This window comes from Dipteris shenzhenensis, chromosome 3 (genome assembly GCF_047967505.1).
Source record: "Dipteris shenzhenensis isolate YYH24624 ecotype China chromosome 3, Dip_SZ_1.0, whole genome shotgun sequence".
Classification (NCBI taxonomy): Eukaryota; Viridiplantae; Streptophyta; class Polypodiopsida; order Gleicheniales; family Dipteridaceae; genus Dipteris; species Dipteris shenzhenensis.
In genome coordinates, this window is record NC_141598.1 from 50,719,358 (window position 1) to 50,737,026 (window position 17,669).

The window sequence follows — 17,669 nt, forward strand, 5'->3', positions numbered from 1 at the left end:
GCAAATTTCACCTTGTGAAGTTTTCGTCCAAGTTGCGACCTGCTGGTATTGCAATAATTCTTTCTATCTTAAATGGTGCGTTGCTCTACCAGCTAGATTTAGATTTAGATGCTCGTTTGGGAGAGACTAAAATGAAATCGATTAGACTTCACAAGCAGTTGTAGCTTGAATGAAGAGATTTGGACTACTTTTTGATTAGCCTTCTCCTTTAGTGCTAGCCTTCATCATGGCTGAGTTTGCCCTCGGAGTGCCGACAGGAACTCAGTACGAAGACTTTGTATAAATGGATGCTCAAGTATGTGTGGGTGTGTGGATTTGTATGTGTGAGAGCATACTTTTATACTATGGTCTACACCCCCTGTTAGGCGCTGATGACGTCAGTGGGGATGTCATAGTAGCTAGTCCCTGCTATGCGTGATGGAGTTTATGGTAGCACTTTGAAGAAATACCATGGCCATAACTTTGCGTTTTTGGATATTCAGCATTAAGAGGAACCTGAATTTGAAGATGGGATTGAAGTTCTTACTCGAGAATAGACCATGTACCATCAAGAGAAGAATACCTGTGGAAAGAATATATATATATATATATATCTGCTGCTCAAGTTTAAAAACCGGCCAGCAAGTGATGCACAATGGATGGAAAAAGATTTCTTTAGAGATTTTCCATAGATATTCGTAGATTATAAGGAGACGATGCAATTGCAGAAGTAAAAAGAGAAAGTGCACACAAGAGAAAGAGACAAGAGATAATCTAGAAGAGGACTTCTGCTCATTAAAGCAGGAGGGAGTGTATGACAAGGGAAATGATTATTTAGTTAATTAATAGTCATTATAACATTATTATTGTTAGGTGACAATTTGATGGTGCGGTATATGTTTGTATTTATGATCGATCAAGTGATGTAAGTAGTACCGCAAAACTATGTAACATTGGCCAATGATTATTAATAAAGATGTGCACACATGTGTCTAGGTCCTAGGGGCAATAGGAAAGGGACAGGTGCATTAGAGTGCATTGAATGATAGGTGCAAGGGTCATAGGTTAAAGATAGGCCTAAATGGGAAGATGGAACTTGAGTGATCTCAAGGGACATTGATGAAGGGGTACTCCCTGGTTGGAAAGGTCACCTCCCCATCTGTAAGCCCCCATATGAGGAGAATGTGGGGGAGGGAGACCTAGGGCAGGATGTGCCCAAGAGAAAAGGAAGAGAGGGGCTGCCACATGGGCAGCACTTCACATAGTGAGAGCCAAAGACCTAGTTTTGTGGGCCAGGGGCCCTTGTTATGAGAGCCCTTTTAGAAGCTGCAGACTTAGCTCAGTGTGCTGCCCACCTAGGCTGGTGCAAAGACAGCAAGGTGGAAGGGATCTAGATGGAGAGTGTACATATGCTCGAGGTGGAGCACGTGGGCTCAAGTCTAGAGATATCTGGCAGATCAATGGACCACACTCTAGCGGGACTTTGGATCTCTCTCTTTTGTATTATTGTTGCTTGTGTAAGACATGGTCTCGATCGTGTCTAGTATTTTTACGGTACCATCTTTTTGTGTCTATGATGTCTCTGTTGTGGGGGCACATCTTGGACCTCTGATGCTGTGTGATTCTCATAACAAACAAGTCTGTTTACTTGTGCCAAGTGAGCTCATTCCAGCTTGTTCGCCACTTGAGGGTTTTCCTTCTTTTTTGTGTTCAGCTTTGTCTTTTGTGTAATCTTCTGCATACTATCCCAAACACATGCCTTCTTTTTCTTCTTCAAATTAGAACCATGTCACAGCTCAGAAAAATGAAAAGCTTGAGATGAAGTCTTTAGGCCTATCTACTACATACAGGATGGAAATATTGAGAAATTTTGCAACGCACAGCTTGTTTGGGTGTCATGCACAATCCCCTAGATGTTACGGATTGACATGCAAGATCATCTAAATATATGCATGCACTATAATGCTTGACATCCTTGGAAGACAATAGAGCTCTGCATGTATCTTCTTGTTTTTAGGAAAGTGATACATTCTGGCATTTACATGCATATGTAGTGTGTGTCTTGTCTTGTCTGAAAGCTGTCCAAGACTTTGTAGATTTGATATGATAAGATTTAAGAGTGTCTTCAAATCTTGTGAAGGCGTTGTAATCGGGATAGAGACATATCTTAGAAGTTGGCAATATATGCCACTTGTACACCTCATGTTGTATTTTGGTTGCTTGTGCAGGGCAGGGACGGTTATTTCAGAGGGATGGGAAGATGGTCAAGCATTCAAAGACATACAAGCCCATTTGGTGAGTGATCATCTCCCAGTCTGCAGACCTTCCTGTGAGATAAAGAGGGAAGTTGCATTGTTTTGGATTTGTATAGTGCTAGACAAGGCTAGGGAAGCAGAGTCTGGCACTTTTAGAGTGAACTGCAAGGAACTGTTGTGCCTCCACATAAAGCTTAGCTTATGGATGGGAAGACACAGGAGATCTGTATGCAGGAACAAAAGAAGGGACTTCTACTCAGAAGGATCAATCTCACCGATTTTCTTCTTACTTCTCCTACTCATGTTTGTCTGTTTTCTTTTGGTTTGCATGTGACTGGTTTAGACTCTTGTCTGCAGTTAAGTGGAGAGTTATCTAAATATTGTTTTTTTTGTTCCCCAACAGAAATCTCTTCTGGAGCAAAAAGAAGCAATAGAAAAACACCGGAAATCTCTGAAGAAGGGAAGGACAGGTTTAAAAAAAGTCCACTTTTGTTGAAAATATTTTCAGAATTTGAGAATAAGAGGGGGAAATCATATTGGTGGTCACTGCCTCTGAGCTTAGGAGGGCTTAGTAGTTGTTATTGCGGAACTATTTCTTTCTTAACGGATTAATGCATGCCTTTGACTCAACGTTTTGCACAAGAATTGAGGTGATATTTGGTGAGATAGAGCAAATTGACAGTAGACCTTTCAAGAAGTTGAGAAGGACTTTGGTTATCAAGGCTGAACTGATTAATCAGCTGGCCAGAACCAGTGTTTGGTCTTCATCTATGACGCTCTTGGTGTAACTGTTTTTGCAACTCACTCTCTTTTGTTGTTGATTGTCGTACATGCATCCTCAAACATAATGATTGCTTTACATTGTCTCCAGCTTTTGTTGACCCCTCCCTCTTAGTTGTGACACAAACATCGGCTCAGCAAACTAAGCCCTCAACAAACTAAGCAATCTAAGCCCTCTTACACTTGTGGACTACATGCGGCACATAATGTTTCACCCTGATCAAATTCCCATTGATGTGGTGTGGATCTATGAAACTGCCATTTGAAGTAATTGTTGTAAATAGAGGATGCTTTGAGCTTGGTCACGTTGCCATAGCTGAGACATTTTTGGTTAGTCCCATCTGTCCCTTAGAACTTGGGAGTCTAGGCAAATTCGCTTTTCCATATTTCTGACCTTGGTAATAAATACTTTACAATTGAAAAGAGTAATGATAGACAAGCCACATAAGAGATTCAAGGCCACCTGACCATCTATAATCTATCATCACATCATCTAAATGTAAAACACATGTCACATGCGTATAACAAAATGTCATGATGTTCTTTAAGGTGACCTTAACAACTCCTGTTCCACAAGTGTTTAATAAAAAATATATTCAGGAGCTAACATGAGACCCCTTCTGAGGGAACTCTTGCTGCTTTAGAAAAGTTGAGATACAAACTCCAAGGGTCCTGAAAGAGGCTAGACAGTCTTGACTTTCAAACCTTTGGGGTAGATATAGGCCCTAGGGAAGACTCTATCTCTGGATTCCAATTCCTTAGGGCATAAGCATGCATTTATGTGAACATAATATACAGAGCATCTCAGTAGAATCCCCCTCAAGGTTTGTAAAAGTAGCTGTGATGGCAAAATATACTTGTTTCTGGTGGCCTCTGTCTATGTGTGAAGCTTGTAGGTGGCTGTCAGCGTGATTTTTGGAAGGTATGCTTTATTGTTACCCACTTGTCACCCTTTACCCCTAGGTGAAACGGGAATTCTCGGAGTATGGCAGGCAGTTGGTGGTTGGGGAAGATTCCAATATGGTGACGTTTCATGAAGACCATGGTACTTGGATGCTGTTGGTGACTGGGACAAGGAATTGAGTGAAATCAGATGACATTTTATCTACCCTCAATGGATTGTAAGGACAGGACCTTTGGGCAGTTTACATCCCTTTTCTTTGTAAGAACTGGTTTGGATTTTGCACTCAGTTCTGCTGCCAAACCTACATTTTGAAAAGTGCATGCTAAGGTTCCATAGAGGTATTCTGAAAGTGTGGGGTTGGAAATAAATTCAGATAATGGGTGGCGGTAATGCAAGGTCAGTGCTGTTCCAGATGGAACGTTTGGAGTTTCAAACTCTGCGGGTCTAGAAGGCAGGGGCTGTCCAATTGGTCCTGTGTCATTTGCATGGTCACTCACCCCAGTTCTGGCTGTCCTTAAGTCTGCTAAGGGGAGGGGTGACCTTTGAACCAAGCTGCCTCCCGGGAAAAGGCTGTTAGCCTAGAACAGTTTTAGAGGAGGGGAAACGTGATAAGCTTTTTGAATTTCATGCAATGTGTCTGCCTTTAACAATGCTCTAAATTTAATGTGTGGCTTGTTAGTCAAATAAGGCATGGACCTGATTTGAGCTCAACGTTTCCTTGCTGTCTTGTTTGCCTAGTGCTGTATGCAGTTCAAATCACTGTGCTTCCTGCACACAGGTCTATGCTGCATTTACATTTGAGGAAAGAGATATGAAGACTATTGCTGAGCATGTATGGTCGTGCGGTTTTCAGGGAATGTGCTTTTTTGGCATATCTAAGGATTAAAATTTTGGTATGTATTGAAGCTGACCAGAGAATGTTATATGATTTTAGATAAGATTGATGGGAATGAAGGGGACCTATTGGTTGATGAGGAGTTTTTGCTACAAGAGGAGCTATGTAGGTCTCGCCTCCTTAGCATCAAAAGGGTAAGTCATTAGCCAGAGTTTTTGCATTTTATGTTCCTTGAATGCTTGGATGTATTCGTCCCAATTTGTGTGAGCTTTCAAAGTTGGGACTCACTTTATTTGCATTTTTTCAAATTTCCTATTATAATGTCTCCCCTCCACTTTCCATTTTCTTCCTTTGGAGGGAGGTTATCTTGTTTTGGAAAGGAGCACCTTTTTTCTACCACTTGCTTTTGAAAGTAACACGCCCAGTTTTGGGAAAAAAAAAGTAACACCCCCAGGATTCCCTAAGAAAAAACAACAATAGTGTTGTGATTGGCACACTTGAGCTTTCAAGCAGGAGGAGGAAGCTGCTTTGAGAGATCGAGATCGCTATGAGCTGGAAAGGGCAAGACATCTACGGGAAATGAGGCGAATTAGGGATGAAGATGCATCTAGGTTCAATAGTTTTCCCATTCTCAACAAACGCTATGCCTTGCTGAATCTCCTAGGGAAGGGTGGTTTCAGTGAGGTCTATAAGGTATCAGCTTGTTCTCTTTTAGGGTAGTGTTTCAAAAGTGTGAATTTATATATTGAATGATTACATGTGGAAAATTCCACACTCTACCCACTTTGCTTTGCTTGAAAATATTTCTGGGTTAACCTTGGTAAGTGTTCTATTTTTGTTGACTTAGTGCAAGGAATGTGTAAGCAGGCATATGATCTAGTGGAATATAGATATGTGGCGTGTAAACTTCATAGTCTCAATGCCCAATGGAGCGAGGAGAAGAAGCAAAGCTACATACGGCATGCCATTCGCGAATACAATATACATAAGAACCTTGTGCATCCTCACATTGTGCGGCTTTGGGACATATTTGAAATTGACCACAATACATTTTGCACTGTATTGGAATATTGTAGTGGTATGCTCTCCAACACATTGTTGCAAAATAATCTTTTATCTTGTGGTTGTGACAAGGGATAGACTTGGTTAAGAGTACAGTAGGTAATAATTTACTTTAAGTATTGAAGGAGTGATATGTATTGTATGGCTGGGTACGCCCATATCTATATTAATTGAGCATCAAGGGGGATAACACTCCTTTTCTTCATTAGGTCCTTGGACTATTAACTTTTTTTAAAAGATAAGAAAACTTGAGTACTCTGGAAGATAGCGTGAATAAATTGTGTTTTGTAAATGAAGCGATTGAAAATTATAAGATGAAAAAGCCTCTGAAAGGCATGGACATATCTTACAATGCTTTGTAAATCTTGAATTTGGAATGGGTAAATCGGTAGAGAGCAAACATTTGTAAGCACCACATGACAAGATAAAAGAAGACATACCGCATGAGAAGGGTCATCATCCAGTGCGTGCATATGAAGCCCATCACTAGGAACGGTTATGGGGCTGAACTAGGTCCTGCAATAGTTGGCTGCTCAGGTTGGCCTGGGCAGGTTTGGTGCCTGATTTTCAAGCCGGTTGGTAGGTGGTCCTTCTAATTGTGGTCGTCAGCTAAATAGGTGGCCATTCTAGCTAAAACTGTCTTCTAGCTCCTTCTGGCACCTTCAGAACACTGTCAGCCTGAGTGCTCCTATGGAGCTTCAGTAGGCTGAGTAGATGCCCCTCCAACGGACCTCCTTGCTGCTTCCGTCTGCAACCAATGTTGATGTACTGTTGGTGTCCTGATCCTTGACCTCCTTGCTACGTCTGTCTGCAGCCAATGGTGAGGGACAAGGCTCACTGATTCCAGGCCACCTTGCTGCAGGAATTGCAACCAATGTGTGAGGTACCAATGATTGAGTGGACTGCCCCTCCAAGGGCTCTTTTAATACCTCTGAAATGCCCTACGAACTGACTGACCAGCAGACTGAGCTGGCCGACCAGCCCACAGACTGGGCTGACCTAATATTGGCAGATCTGCCCTGACCTGTACCTGCTGACGAGGCTACCACGTGGCAGGTGTTGACTGGTGTTGTCTTGGGCCTGACCCACTTCTGCCGATCCAGCCTGCTGCACCCAATGGGCTGCTTCAGACTGTCGATTGGCAGTTCGTTGCTGCTGCCACCTGCATGGCCTATCTAGTGACCCTGGCAGCCCATGTTCACTGCCCTGTATACTGCCCTTGCAGGGACTGCTGCTGCCTGCACCTTAGCCTTCTCCCCAGGGCCCTGTGCCATCATAAATGCTGCTCCTATGGCAGCCTGCATGCTGCCCATGGGCAGCTCTGCTTACAGCTCTCAGATCTGCCCCCGTGACAGCCTTCCTCTCTGTCCGCGTGGCATCTCTTTGTCCCTCTTTTGCTGCCGGTAGACCTCCCTCATGTCCTCCTGATATAAGGGCTCACAGGTGGGGGATGTGCCCCCTAAAATCGCAACGAGCCATCTCAACAACCCACTGTGGGCCAACACCCACATGTTGATGCAGGTGCTCCATGAGAAGCTCTCAAGAACAAGCTAGAGGCATCCTCCATCATCGGTCTTTGACCCTGCAGCTCTTGCTCCTCCAGGTTTGGTCTCATACAAGCAAATTATCAGGACATAGATACTATCCAGGTAGCACCAATGGTCCATGTTACCACCATCTATGATCACAAATCCGCCAGCGTACTTGAGCAATCTTGGCACATACTTCTGGCCTATCCAGTTGCCCCCCTTAGAATCCAAGGACAACCTGGTTCCTGCCAAGCACCATGCTCCTATGGTCTGTTTCAACCCGTCACCAATCTGGCACCATCTGTAACCAAATAATGAAGTTGAGTATTGAGATCCCTGTGCCTCTTCATCACCAAAATCCCTAAAAATTCTGAACAACATTGGTATCCCATTGGTAGCAATATACTCCCCAGATTTGTTGATGTCTCTGTTTACACCCTAAAGGCTTCAACAGGTGCACCTCCATCTTCTAGTATCTTGCGTCTGGGCTGTGAAGAAGCCTCGAGACTCCTGTCCATGTCAACAGGTTATGTTCCTCCAAACAATCGTCATTGTCCTTGATTAATGTCATGTAGCAGGCAGTGATGGCCTCTGCAATAAGTCTTTCCCCCTCTATTTGCTAGGAGGTTTTCTCCCTCCATTCTCTCAACTCCTAAGAAAAACTTGGCAAACAAAGGAATATGCTCACCATTTAATACACTCACACAAATGCTTGCTTTGAGAACAAGCTAGGTACCTCTTGGAGTGACCCATTAACATCGATGTGTAACATGTATTGCAATCTCCAGCTTCACCGTACTGCTTTAATTTTGATCCTTGTAGTCTCCCCCAAAGACACCTCCCTTATGCAAGTAATGTTAGCTTTCTTCTCAGAACATCTTGAGCAAACATTGCTGTCCTCCACCTTCCCAAAGACTTTGTGTCCCTTTGGCTCATTAGACCATCTCTCAATGTTAGACTTACGGACCGTTCAACCTAAATCTGCATACCTGATCTCTCAATGTTAGACTTACAAACCGTTCAACCTAAATCTGCATACCTGATCTCAGCAAAACTCGGAGTGGTTACCAAGAAAAGTTCTCCTTAAAAAAAAAAACCCACATCTGCTGCTGGTTTTGGTTATTTGATGAGTCCTCTTCATTATTAGATTTGTCCTCTCTTTTTGTTAGGCTTGTTGTTGCCAAGCTTGCCCTTTCCTCGACCTTTGCTCTTACCTTGTGCACGAAAGGCTTTTTCATCGCCAATCTCACCATCATGGCCCTAGCTTCCTCCTGGAGCAACATGGCTTCTAGCTCCTGAAAGGTGAGCAGCCTTGACCTTTACGAAGTTGTAAAGTAAGACAGTGAGGGCATGATGTCCCTTTAGCGTCCCTAAGCATAGAGTGTTGTAGGGTTGAGTTACCTAAGACACTTTATGCTATATAAGTGTGAGCTTCAGCTCATTTGGGGCATTTTCGGAGTGGGGCCTTAGAAGGAGCCCGTCTAGGCGTGTGATTCCCTAACGACATCAGTGCATTGATGGGGATGCGTGGTACGATATTGTAGTCTTACCTGGGAGATCATTGGTCCAAGATATGCCTCACCTCTAGCTTGGGGATGATCCTTGTAACGATCTATGTTGGGTGGTGAAGCCCTAGCCTACACCATGTGTCTTCGTGTCTTTGTGTATAACATCTGGTAGTGTTGCGGGTAGCTCGTGGATAGAGGATTGTGTAGGAACCCCTCGATTAGTTGTAGCCAACTTATAAGATGTGCCCCCCGGCCCCCTCCTTTTGCACGGATCAGTCACCGAGGTAGAATTCGGCGAGTTTGTCCAAGAGCCCATCTTCTCGGCACTAACCGAAGGCAAAATTGAGACTCCCATGCACTTTGGAGAACTTGTCCTCATGCAAAGGGTCCCGGTCCTTGATGGTGGAGATAAACTGGTCCAACATGCCCCGTATAAAGGAAGGCATGGCAACGAAGAAACCCTCTCTAGCTTGTCCTCCTCAAATTTGAAGTTGTTGAAGGCGTCTCCATCTCCAGGAATCCATGTTTGGAAGACTTTATGTGAGTCAGTGCCAAAAGGACTTTCTTTATTGGTGACATGTGGGTGTGCATTGCATGTCCTTGCAATGAGCTTACCCTAATCAAACACCTGTGGGTCTAGGGCTTGTCCCAATGAGATGCAAACATCCTGCTTAGATCCCTTGCAGTCGAGGACTAAATATTCGAGCCCCTTCTTGGAAGAAAGTGTCTTGTCGCATGTATTTGCTTCTAAAACATTGAGAATATCCACTAACTGTCCAACAAGGGCTCTCTATAGTTCAAGTGCTGCGGTATTGACGTGCTCGATTGTGAAATTGTGCACATTTCACCTTACTAGTTCCAAGTGTTGCTCATGGAGACGATTAGGGGTTGGGGGTGGCGAATTGGGCTATCCAATGGTTGAACGCGTGTGTGGCCACTATTGACCGTGTGGACTTTGTTGGAGGATTGGAGGGGGAGTAGTCTAGGTTTGTACGGCACTGCGCTAGAGGCATCAATGATTCTAGACCGGCTTTGAGGGCTTAGGACATTAAGAAAGAGGTCGAGATTCCTAGTCTTTCTGCACATTGGGTCAAGGAGCATCACTTGGCTGAGCTTCTTGCTCCTCTTTGAACGGATCACTGCCATTGCACACCCACAACCTTTCTTGTTTCAGGGAAAAACAATCTAGAAGGTTGCATTGTGGCCATGTGCTAGTCATAGCTCCACACCCGTCTGTCTCGACCACGCCTCTAGCATCTCCATCATTTGGACCTTGAAGGTAAGGTCAAAGAGAGTTGGGGTCCATTGTTCCTCTCTCATGGCAATGAAGATGACGCCCTAGAAGGAAGAGGGAAGTACCCATTGCTCCAATCATGTCACACTTTATGGATCTACAAGATCAAGGCCGACATCTCGAGGGTGAGAGGGGTACCTTAGCGTAGTTCCAGGGCCCTAGGTGCTAGAATTCCTGTGGGAGTGGTCGACTTGGGCGGGGCTTATGCCCTAGAAGCTTGAAGGAGAGAAGTCACGTTTGAGGAAGATGATAAACTTGGATTTGGAGAGGGAGAGCTCGATGAGGCTTGGATCGGGCGCAAGAAGGGTGGGGGGGAGAGGGGAGAGTGGGAAAACCTAAGCCGAGGGGATGGGCTTATTGTAGGCAGCAGGGGGGTGACGAGACGTAGAGGGTCAGGGGGTGACAAGGGTGATAATTGTTGGTGGAGAGGTAGGCAAGGCAACATGAGGACAGAGGGGCGGGCCAGTCTAAAGGCAAGGGCTTGGTCTAGTGGGAGCGGGAACAGTTAAGGGGTCAGGTGGTGGAGGCATCCCGCGAGGGGTGGGGGGTTGAAGGTGGAGGCGTTAGTGGAGGTAGAGGCGGATAGGGAGAGAGAGAGGCAGGAGGAATTTTGGCATTGGCTCTGAAGCTGTGTGAATTTGTGTTAAAGAAACTTGCCCTACGTGCTATGGCACCATCTTTGGGGGAAGACCAAAGAACTCCTCCCTCTCAAGGGAGATCAAGCACTCTGGGTCAGGCTGCTCCGACTGCCCTCCTTGTTGTCTTTGACGAGATCGTCTACTGTGGTTCTTTGCTGCTCGTGTAGATTCTCTTGCCCTCCACTCTAGTCCAAACCGGTCTAATGGGGTGATCGAGTGGGTTTGCGAATGAAGAGGCTGAGGTTCTTGACTTGGGGATGGGCCCTACTTCCCTACCCTCTTGTTAAAGGTTTGGAGGGACCTTCAAGCAAGGGGAAGGACGGTTGGCAAAACACGGGCAAGCCTTGGTTAGGTGGCCCATCTTTCTGCAATGAAGACACTTCACTGGTAGGATTGAAGCTTTGACCCATTTTGCCCGAGGACACCTTCAAATAGGTTGTCCATAGGATGTGTTTGGGTCATCCTCGATTTGCCTCACCTTTGAGGCTCGATCATCTGACAGTATCAAAGCTGCTATAGTCAATTGTGAACAATGCCAAAACAAGCTCTGATCGGCAAAATGTATTCCTTGGGTTGACTTGGGAGTGAAGCATACTGGGATATCTTGGTACATGATGAGTCATTTCCATGTCATACAGTGCAAACCTGTGATATCAAGGGATAAAGAAAACTAGATGGGTCGAGGGTGGACTGGTCTCTGCTCCACCCAAGCTTGAGTGGTATCCAGGGTGCTGACGTCTTGGATGTGGTCACTTCCAAAGCTAAGATCGCCGGAACCCAAAGCTCAAACCTGTCGTCATGTGGAATGCGCGCCATCAATGCTCGATCCTAAAGAGAAATATATAGCCTTTTGCACCTGGTGTTTATCCTTTGGAAAGAGGAAATCCAGATGGCTGAGGAAGTCGAGGGCGCAGCCATGTGAGCCCCTCTGTTCTAGCTTCCTAGATTCAAATCCCTTTGTCAAACAAAGAACATCACCCGCTAGCTCTTGGCAATGGTTAGAGACATGCAGAAAAGGGGAAGGGCGGTAGCAAACAAAGGTTCAGCCCAAAAACGGGCTGAGCAAAGCTCAAACCTGAGCTTAGGGGCAGGCAGTGAAAAGGGTTGTGGCAGAAGGCTTCCCAGCCCAGAAATGGCTGGGTGCATCTCAAAAAATGAGCGAAAAACTGAGGGAGAGGTGGCAGAAAGACACCCAGCCCAAAAGTGGGCTGGGAGAAGCTTGAGACAAAAACTGGAGAACTGCCCAATACATACTGGGCAGGAGCAGAATCAGAAGAGTGAAGGGGGCGATTAGGAAAGAGAACAGAAGAGGGCTCAGGTGACGGATCTTCAGCAACTGACGATCAGCAGCAAGCAACGATCATCAGCATATATCGTCAGCAACAATCATCTGCAACAGCATCCTCATGTCCAGACCGCATCGCTCCTTAAGTTGTGCTTCCTTTGGTGACTGGTCAGGTCACTGCACCAACCTGGCCTGAAAGGAAAGTTTTCTGCAAATTTACTCCCTTCTGGAGCTTGGGAGTAACACCATTTTCTGCTTTCATTAGTGGCAAAGCACAGCTTTTCACAGAGTTAGTTTGGAATTAGCAGTCCCAACACTGTTCTCAAACATTTTCTGCCCTGTTCTAGCTTTTCAAGGGGCTGTGGGGGGGTGGGGGCGGGCGTGTATATGTGGGAGTGGGAGTGGGAGTGCAGGATGACGAGTGCAAGCATTCCAAGAGTGAATTGTAAGTCACACAATGAAACCTATCAAAGCTTGTAAGAAGTATGTGCTTCTAGTAGTTCTTAAATGTAAAGTAGTGTCCTCTTATCCAGAGCTAGCTTGGAAAGACCCAATTATACTATTTTCGGTTGACTGCATCTGTGGAAACACTTTCAGATGAGCAGCTTGCTTAAGAATTTACTCCCTTTGCTGTCGGGAAAAGTTTGTTTTTGTCAAATAATTTGGGATTCCTTGTGGCAGAAGAAGAAATGTAAATATATAAGTTGGAAATGTTGCAATTTTTGCTTTTTGATTTAGAGATTGTATTAGAAAAAGGCTATGTGAAGGAGAAGTGGAAGGATCTCATCAAGATTTCACAAAATCTCCTGTACCCTATTTATTGCTTTGATGTTTACTTGTCAATACTACATGCAAAAATCTACAAATTCAAGGGCTGGAATGTCCTGACTCAGAAACCTGAGACTTAATGCCTTTGTTTTATGAAAGTCAGACAGATGCATCCATGAATTACTATATAGACCAAATTATTTACTGTTTGAATCTTTTACTTGGAGTGATCCACATAATGTAACCTCTTGAACAGCAGAATGATTGTGTGCAGCACATTTTTTGTAAGGACAAATTATGGATGATACAGTTTGACTAGAGAGGACCAATAATACTTGTCGTCATTGAAAATTGGTTTACTGGCAACATGTACTCCACCTGCAGGGAAAGACCTTGATGCAGTACTCAAAGCAACACCTATTTTACCCGAAAGAGAGGCACGTTGTATCTTGGCGCAACTGTTTTCAGGACTCGTGTACATGAACAGTCGCCCACAGAGAATCATACATTATGACTTGAAGCCCGGAAATGTGCTCTTTGATAATCTTGGAGTAGCAAAGATGACTGATTTTGGGCTCAGCAAGGTTTTAGAAGAGGAGGTTGGGTCGCAAGGGATGGAACTTACATCTCAAGGTGCAGGAACGTACTGGTACTGACTCAACCGTGTAGGCATATAAAGAGTCCTCCCCCCTACACACACACACACACACACACACACACACACACACACATGCAGTATATGCATGCACACACACAAAAGGAAAATGCGAATTTGGGGGTGTGGGTGTTAGTTAGGGGGGGGGGTGTGTGTTTGAGTGGGTATGTGTGAGTGTGGGTAGGTGAATGGGGTGTGTGTGTGTGGGGGGGGGGGGTTGAAATAAAGAAAGGTAAGGGAAGTTATTTTGGTGAGGTGGAGCACGGTGTACTACTGAGTTGTGCATCTGGGAATATCAGGTTAAAGCACAACATACACACTTCAGCACCTAGAGGTCAACGTAGCCTCTTTGAGCAGTTCTAGAATATCACAAGAAAAAGGTTCAGACAGAGCCCAAGCATTGCCCAGACGACTTGTCGTAGGCAGAGGAACACAAAACTGTGTAGAGCTGGAAATATTGATGATCTATTCTATCCCATAGAGCGGACATTGCATCTCTCTCTCTCTCTCTCTCTCTCTCTCTCTCTCTCTCTTTCTCCCCCCCTCTCTCTCCCTTGGTCCCCCCAGCGGTTATGTATGCCAGCCCTTGTTGGGTGCCAGATCTATTAGAGACAGGTTGGGTTCGAGTGGAGAGGCATCAGGTTCTCTTGCTTTCCCGGATGATCCTTAGTAAGCCTCCACATCAGTCAGTCCCGGCTGCTCAGTTCAAAGCATCCCAACTATAGCTTGATGCAATGTTCTAGGTTATCACGTACCTGTACTGCATCAAGGAGTATGATTCTTGTACCACGGGGCGACACAGGCTATTGTGCTGGGCTCTATCTTTAACCATAGTTTTGGTGGCTGAGGGCCAGATGGTTTCAGAGTTTGGGAATCCACATAGACAGGTTACCTCCCTTCCCCGATCAAGCATTGAGGCCCCTTCCGTCCCACTTACATATCACGAGATGCACCAGGTTATCCGAGAGGATCTCCTATAGCTACACACATTCAGGGCCTGGTTGGCACCTCGTGTGCTTCGTATGAAGCTCAGTTTCTACAGAGACAACTGCCTAAAGATTTCAGCAGAGAGCTTCATTGATGCACTAGGATACACACGGATGATGTCCCCCACTCCTTAAAGGATATTGATTGGGCAGTTTAGCGTTCCGTCAAACCGACTGCACATTGAAATGGACGGGCTGAGGGCATACCTAGACAGCTGCATGTGCACTTTATCTGATCAACAGGAGATTGAGTTGTAGGAGCACTTTATGTGATCAGCAGGAGATCAAGTTGTAGACCACGCTATCAGATGTCCTATATACTATGAGATCCAAGGTCGCTAACACTGTCTCGAAGGATGGGTTCTGACTCCTATCTAGTCTCTTGTCCGACCTAGATCAGAGATGCTTGGTGACTTTTATTCATGAGGCCTTCTAACACTGGAAGCTTTTGCTCAAGGCACATAGGCGAGATTAGGGTGTATAGCTAAATTCCACTCAGAGCATGATCACTGAGTTTTTCTAGCAGCTAGATAGCACTAACCAGTAGGGCTTAGGGAGACTGCAGATCTGAGGACCATGCGAAAGACATGACCGACTCCCTTCTATGCTCACCAGATCAGAGGCATGGTCGACGACAGTGATAGTGGCACTTGTCCGTCACATGGCCATAGCTAAGAGACCACAACGGACTACACATGCTGACAGTTGTCAGTGCTTTTTTGCTATTGCAACCTCGTACATTGCGGCCTGTCTCTGAAGCATGACCTCTCCACGAGTTTTCAGATGATCATAGTGCTACTTGGCTCCCATCCTCTCCATGAGCTCAGAGATTTCTCTTTATGCATTGGCATCTGTATGATTGTGGGTTTAGAGGCTCCACCCTTTCAGCTCTTTGTATTAGGTTCTTTCGGTCTCATAGACCCTTCAGTCTCTCTAAGACTTTTAATAATCTCTTCACCTCGAGGGCTATCATTGCGGAGGTGAAGTAAAAGTGCTAGAAAGTCTACACTTGCTTTGTAGACTTTTGGAAGGCCTTTGATATTGTTCCACGTTCCTGCTTGATCAGGAGGTTACATGAGTTGCTGCTCCCAGAGGTCATGATTTGGGGGTTGATGAGCCTATATGAGCCCGTCAGAGGTAAGAGTATCAGGAGGTCTATCAGACTAGGTTGAGAGCACTATCGGAGTGAAGCAAGGCTCCCTCCTCTCACCGACTCTCTTCGGGCTCTATATCGATGAGATTACATCCTTGGTAGACCGCCTAGGCGGAGACGGCGGTTCACTTCTGGCTGACTTGATGGTGCACATACTGCTGTACGTAGATGATGTAGTCCTCGTATCATCTTCAGCAGAGGGATTGCAGAAACATCTGGAGGCTTTGGAGGTGTTTTGTAGAGAGACAGAAGTGATAGTTAACCTTGGGAAGACCAAGGTTATGATCTTCGACACCTCACGAGCTGTGCTTCATTGACATAGTTTCACGTATGGACGTGAGCCCGTGGAGATAGTGCAATCTTACATGTTTTTGGGGGCAGTGTTCACAGGACCAGTCTTCACGATGACCCATGCAACTAGAGCACCACTCACATGACGGTAGGGTGCTCTGGCCCGACGAGAGAGGTAGTGCTTCTAGGCGCACTTTCAAGACCTCCCAACGAAGGGTTGGCTTTTTGACACCTTGGTGAGATCGATTGCCATGTATGCATCACCTTTCTGGAGGGGTGACCTTTCATCGACAGAGTGAAAGAGATTTGAGAGGCTACAGGTGACTATGGGATCTAGGATTATCTGGAGTAAGCCCTTGGTCTTGCATCCCATCATATAGGCAGAGTTCGGCATGACCCCTCTCCATGTTGAAGCCATCTTCTAGACAGTGACATTCCTTCACAGAGTTTGGGCCTACCCCAGGGGAGATTACCAAGGCTAGCACTAGAGTCATCCAGACGACCGGTAGAGAGCGGTGTTGATACATCATGGTATGCACGAGTGTCCACATGGTTTGATAGCCACGGCATCCAGATGGACAGACTTCCCCCCTTTCAGTACAGCATGGATGCACCGCCCCAGTTGGTCCCACGAGATGAGGTCGACCGTATCATACAGTTGGATCTCCTCCAGCTCCATACGTCCCAAACTAGGGGGGAGACGAGGAGTTCCCCACCAAGATCCAGTTCTACCATGACCACTTCTTGAGGGTAGGTCGAGACAGAGGAGAATTTTCAATGTGTCTGCCTAGTCTATTATGAGATCCAGGGGCGGTATCACTATCTCGGGCTTCGGTCCGCTCACACCACTGATCCATTTCTCCACCCAGGTTTGTGACGGACTCTATTTGATTGAGATGCAACGACACACAGATACACTGATGCGACAGACCAGAGAGCAGTAGGAGGTGATGCCACAAGCTATTGAGATCAACCGAGCAAAGACATGGGTCATAGACTTCTATGCATTTGAGTCAGCTCCAAGGGAGGTTGAGGAGGAAGAGCTAGATGAGATGAGGGCATCATGGATTAGCAGCGAGAGCCACTGCCACGATGCTGCTAGACGAGAGGAGCACAGACCACATGCGGCGCGGAGAGTGACTGAGAGCACACATGATCAAGGTGCGGTCTATCTCAGCCCTCCTCAGAGAAGATTGTGAAAGATGAGGTGTTGCCTTGACATAGCCCATCGGATACAGAGATCGAGGAGACCATGTCCTCCGCCACCTCGAGAGACATCTCAACAGACACAGATACGAGAGCTCTTTGCGTCTCATCAGAGAGCCACCATCGTACCTCGATACTTGGAGCGTGGGCATGTACTCAGAGAATTAGCTTTGAGTATCCGATGCTTTTTTTTTGGCTATTTTGTTGTACTAATTCAGCACTTTAGCTTTCAGCAAGGGCCTTAGTGAGCCCTTTGCCTCAGCCCACAGCGGCTTGTATGAGTTACTTTCTGGTTTCGTACTTTGTCTCATAGGCGCGCAAGGCCTCCTACAGATGTTAATACATCTTTCTTTCCTTCTCTCTGTCTCTCTCCCCCCCCCCCCCTTGTGCCCACCTTTGACCGAAGGCACAGAAGGAGAAACATCACCATTTGAAGCAACCGGTGCTTTCCCTTTGTCCTGAACAGAAAAAAACTGTTTCACCTCCTTAGTCTTCATCAAAGAGGGGGCAATAGAAGTCTCGCTTGGAGGTGGAGACAAAT

General features: G+C 45.8%; 1 protein-coding gene across 1 annotated transcript in view; it reads left to right on the forward strand.

Moving 5' to 3' along the window:
* TSL (Protein kinase superfamily protein) overlaps nt 1–17,669 on the forward strand; it is a 55,257-nt gene that overhangs the window by 23,098 nt on the left and 14,490 nt on the right. The window contains exons 7-12 of the mRNA XM_087402268.1: nt 2,208–2,274; nt 2,638–2,704; nt 4,853–4,947; nt 5,267–5,446; nt 5,621–5,831; nt 13,222–13,486. Of these exons, the coding sequence (XP_087258394.1) occupies nt 2,208–2,274; nt 2,638–2,704; nt 4,853–4,947; nt 5,267–5,446; nt 5,621–5,831; nt 13,222–13,486 (885 nt within the window). The remainder of the gene's footprint in view (nt 1–2,207; nt 2,275–2,637; nt 2,705–4,852; nt 4,948–5,266; nt 5,447–5,620; nt 5,832–13,221; nt 13,487–17,669) is intronic.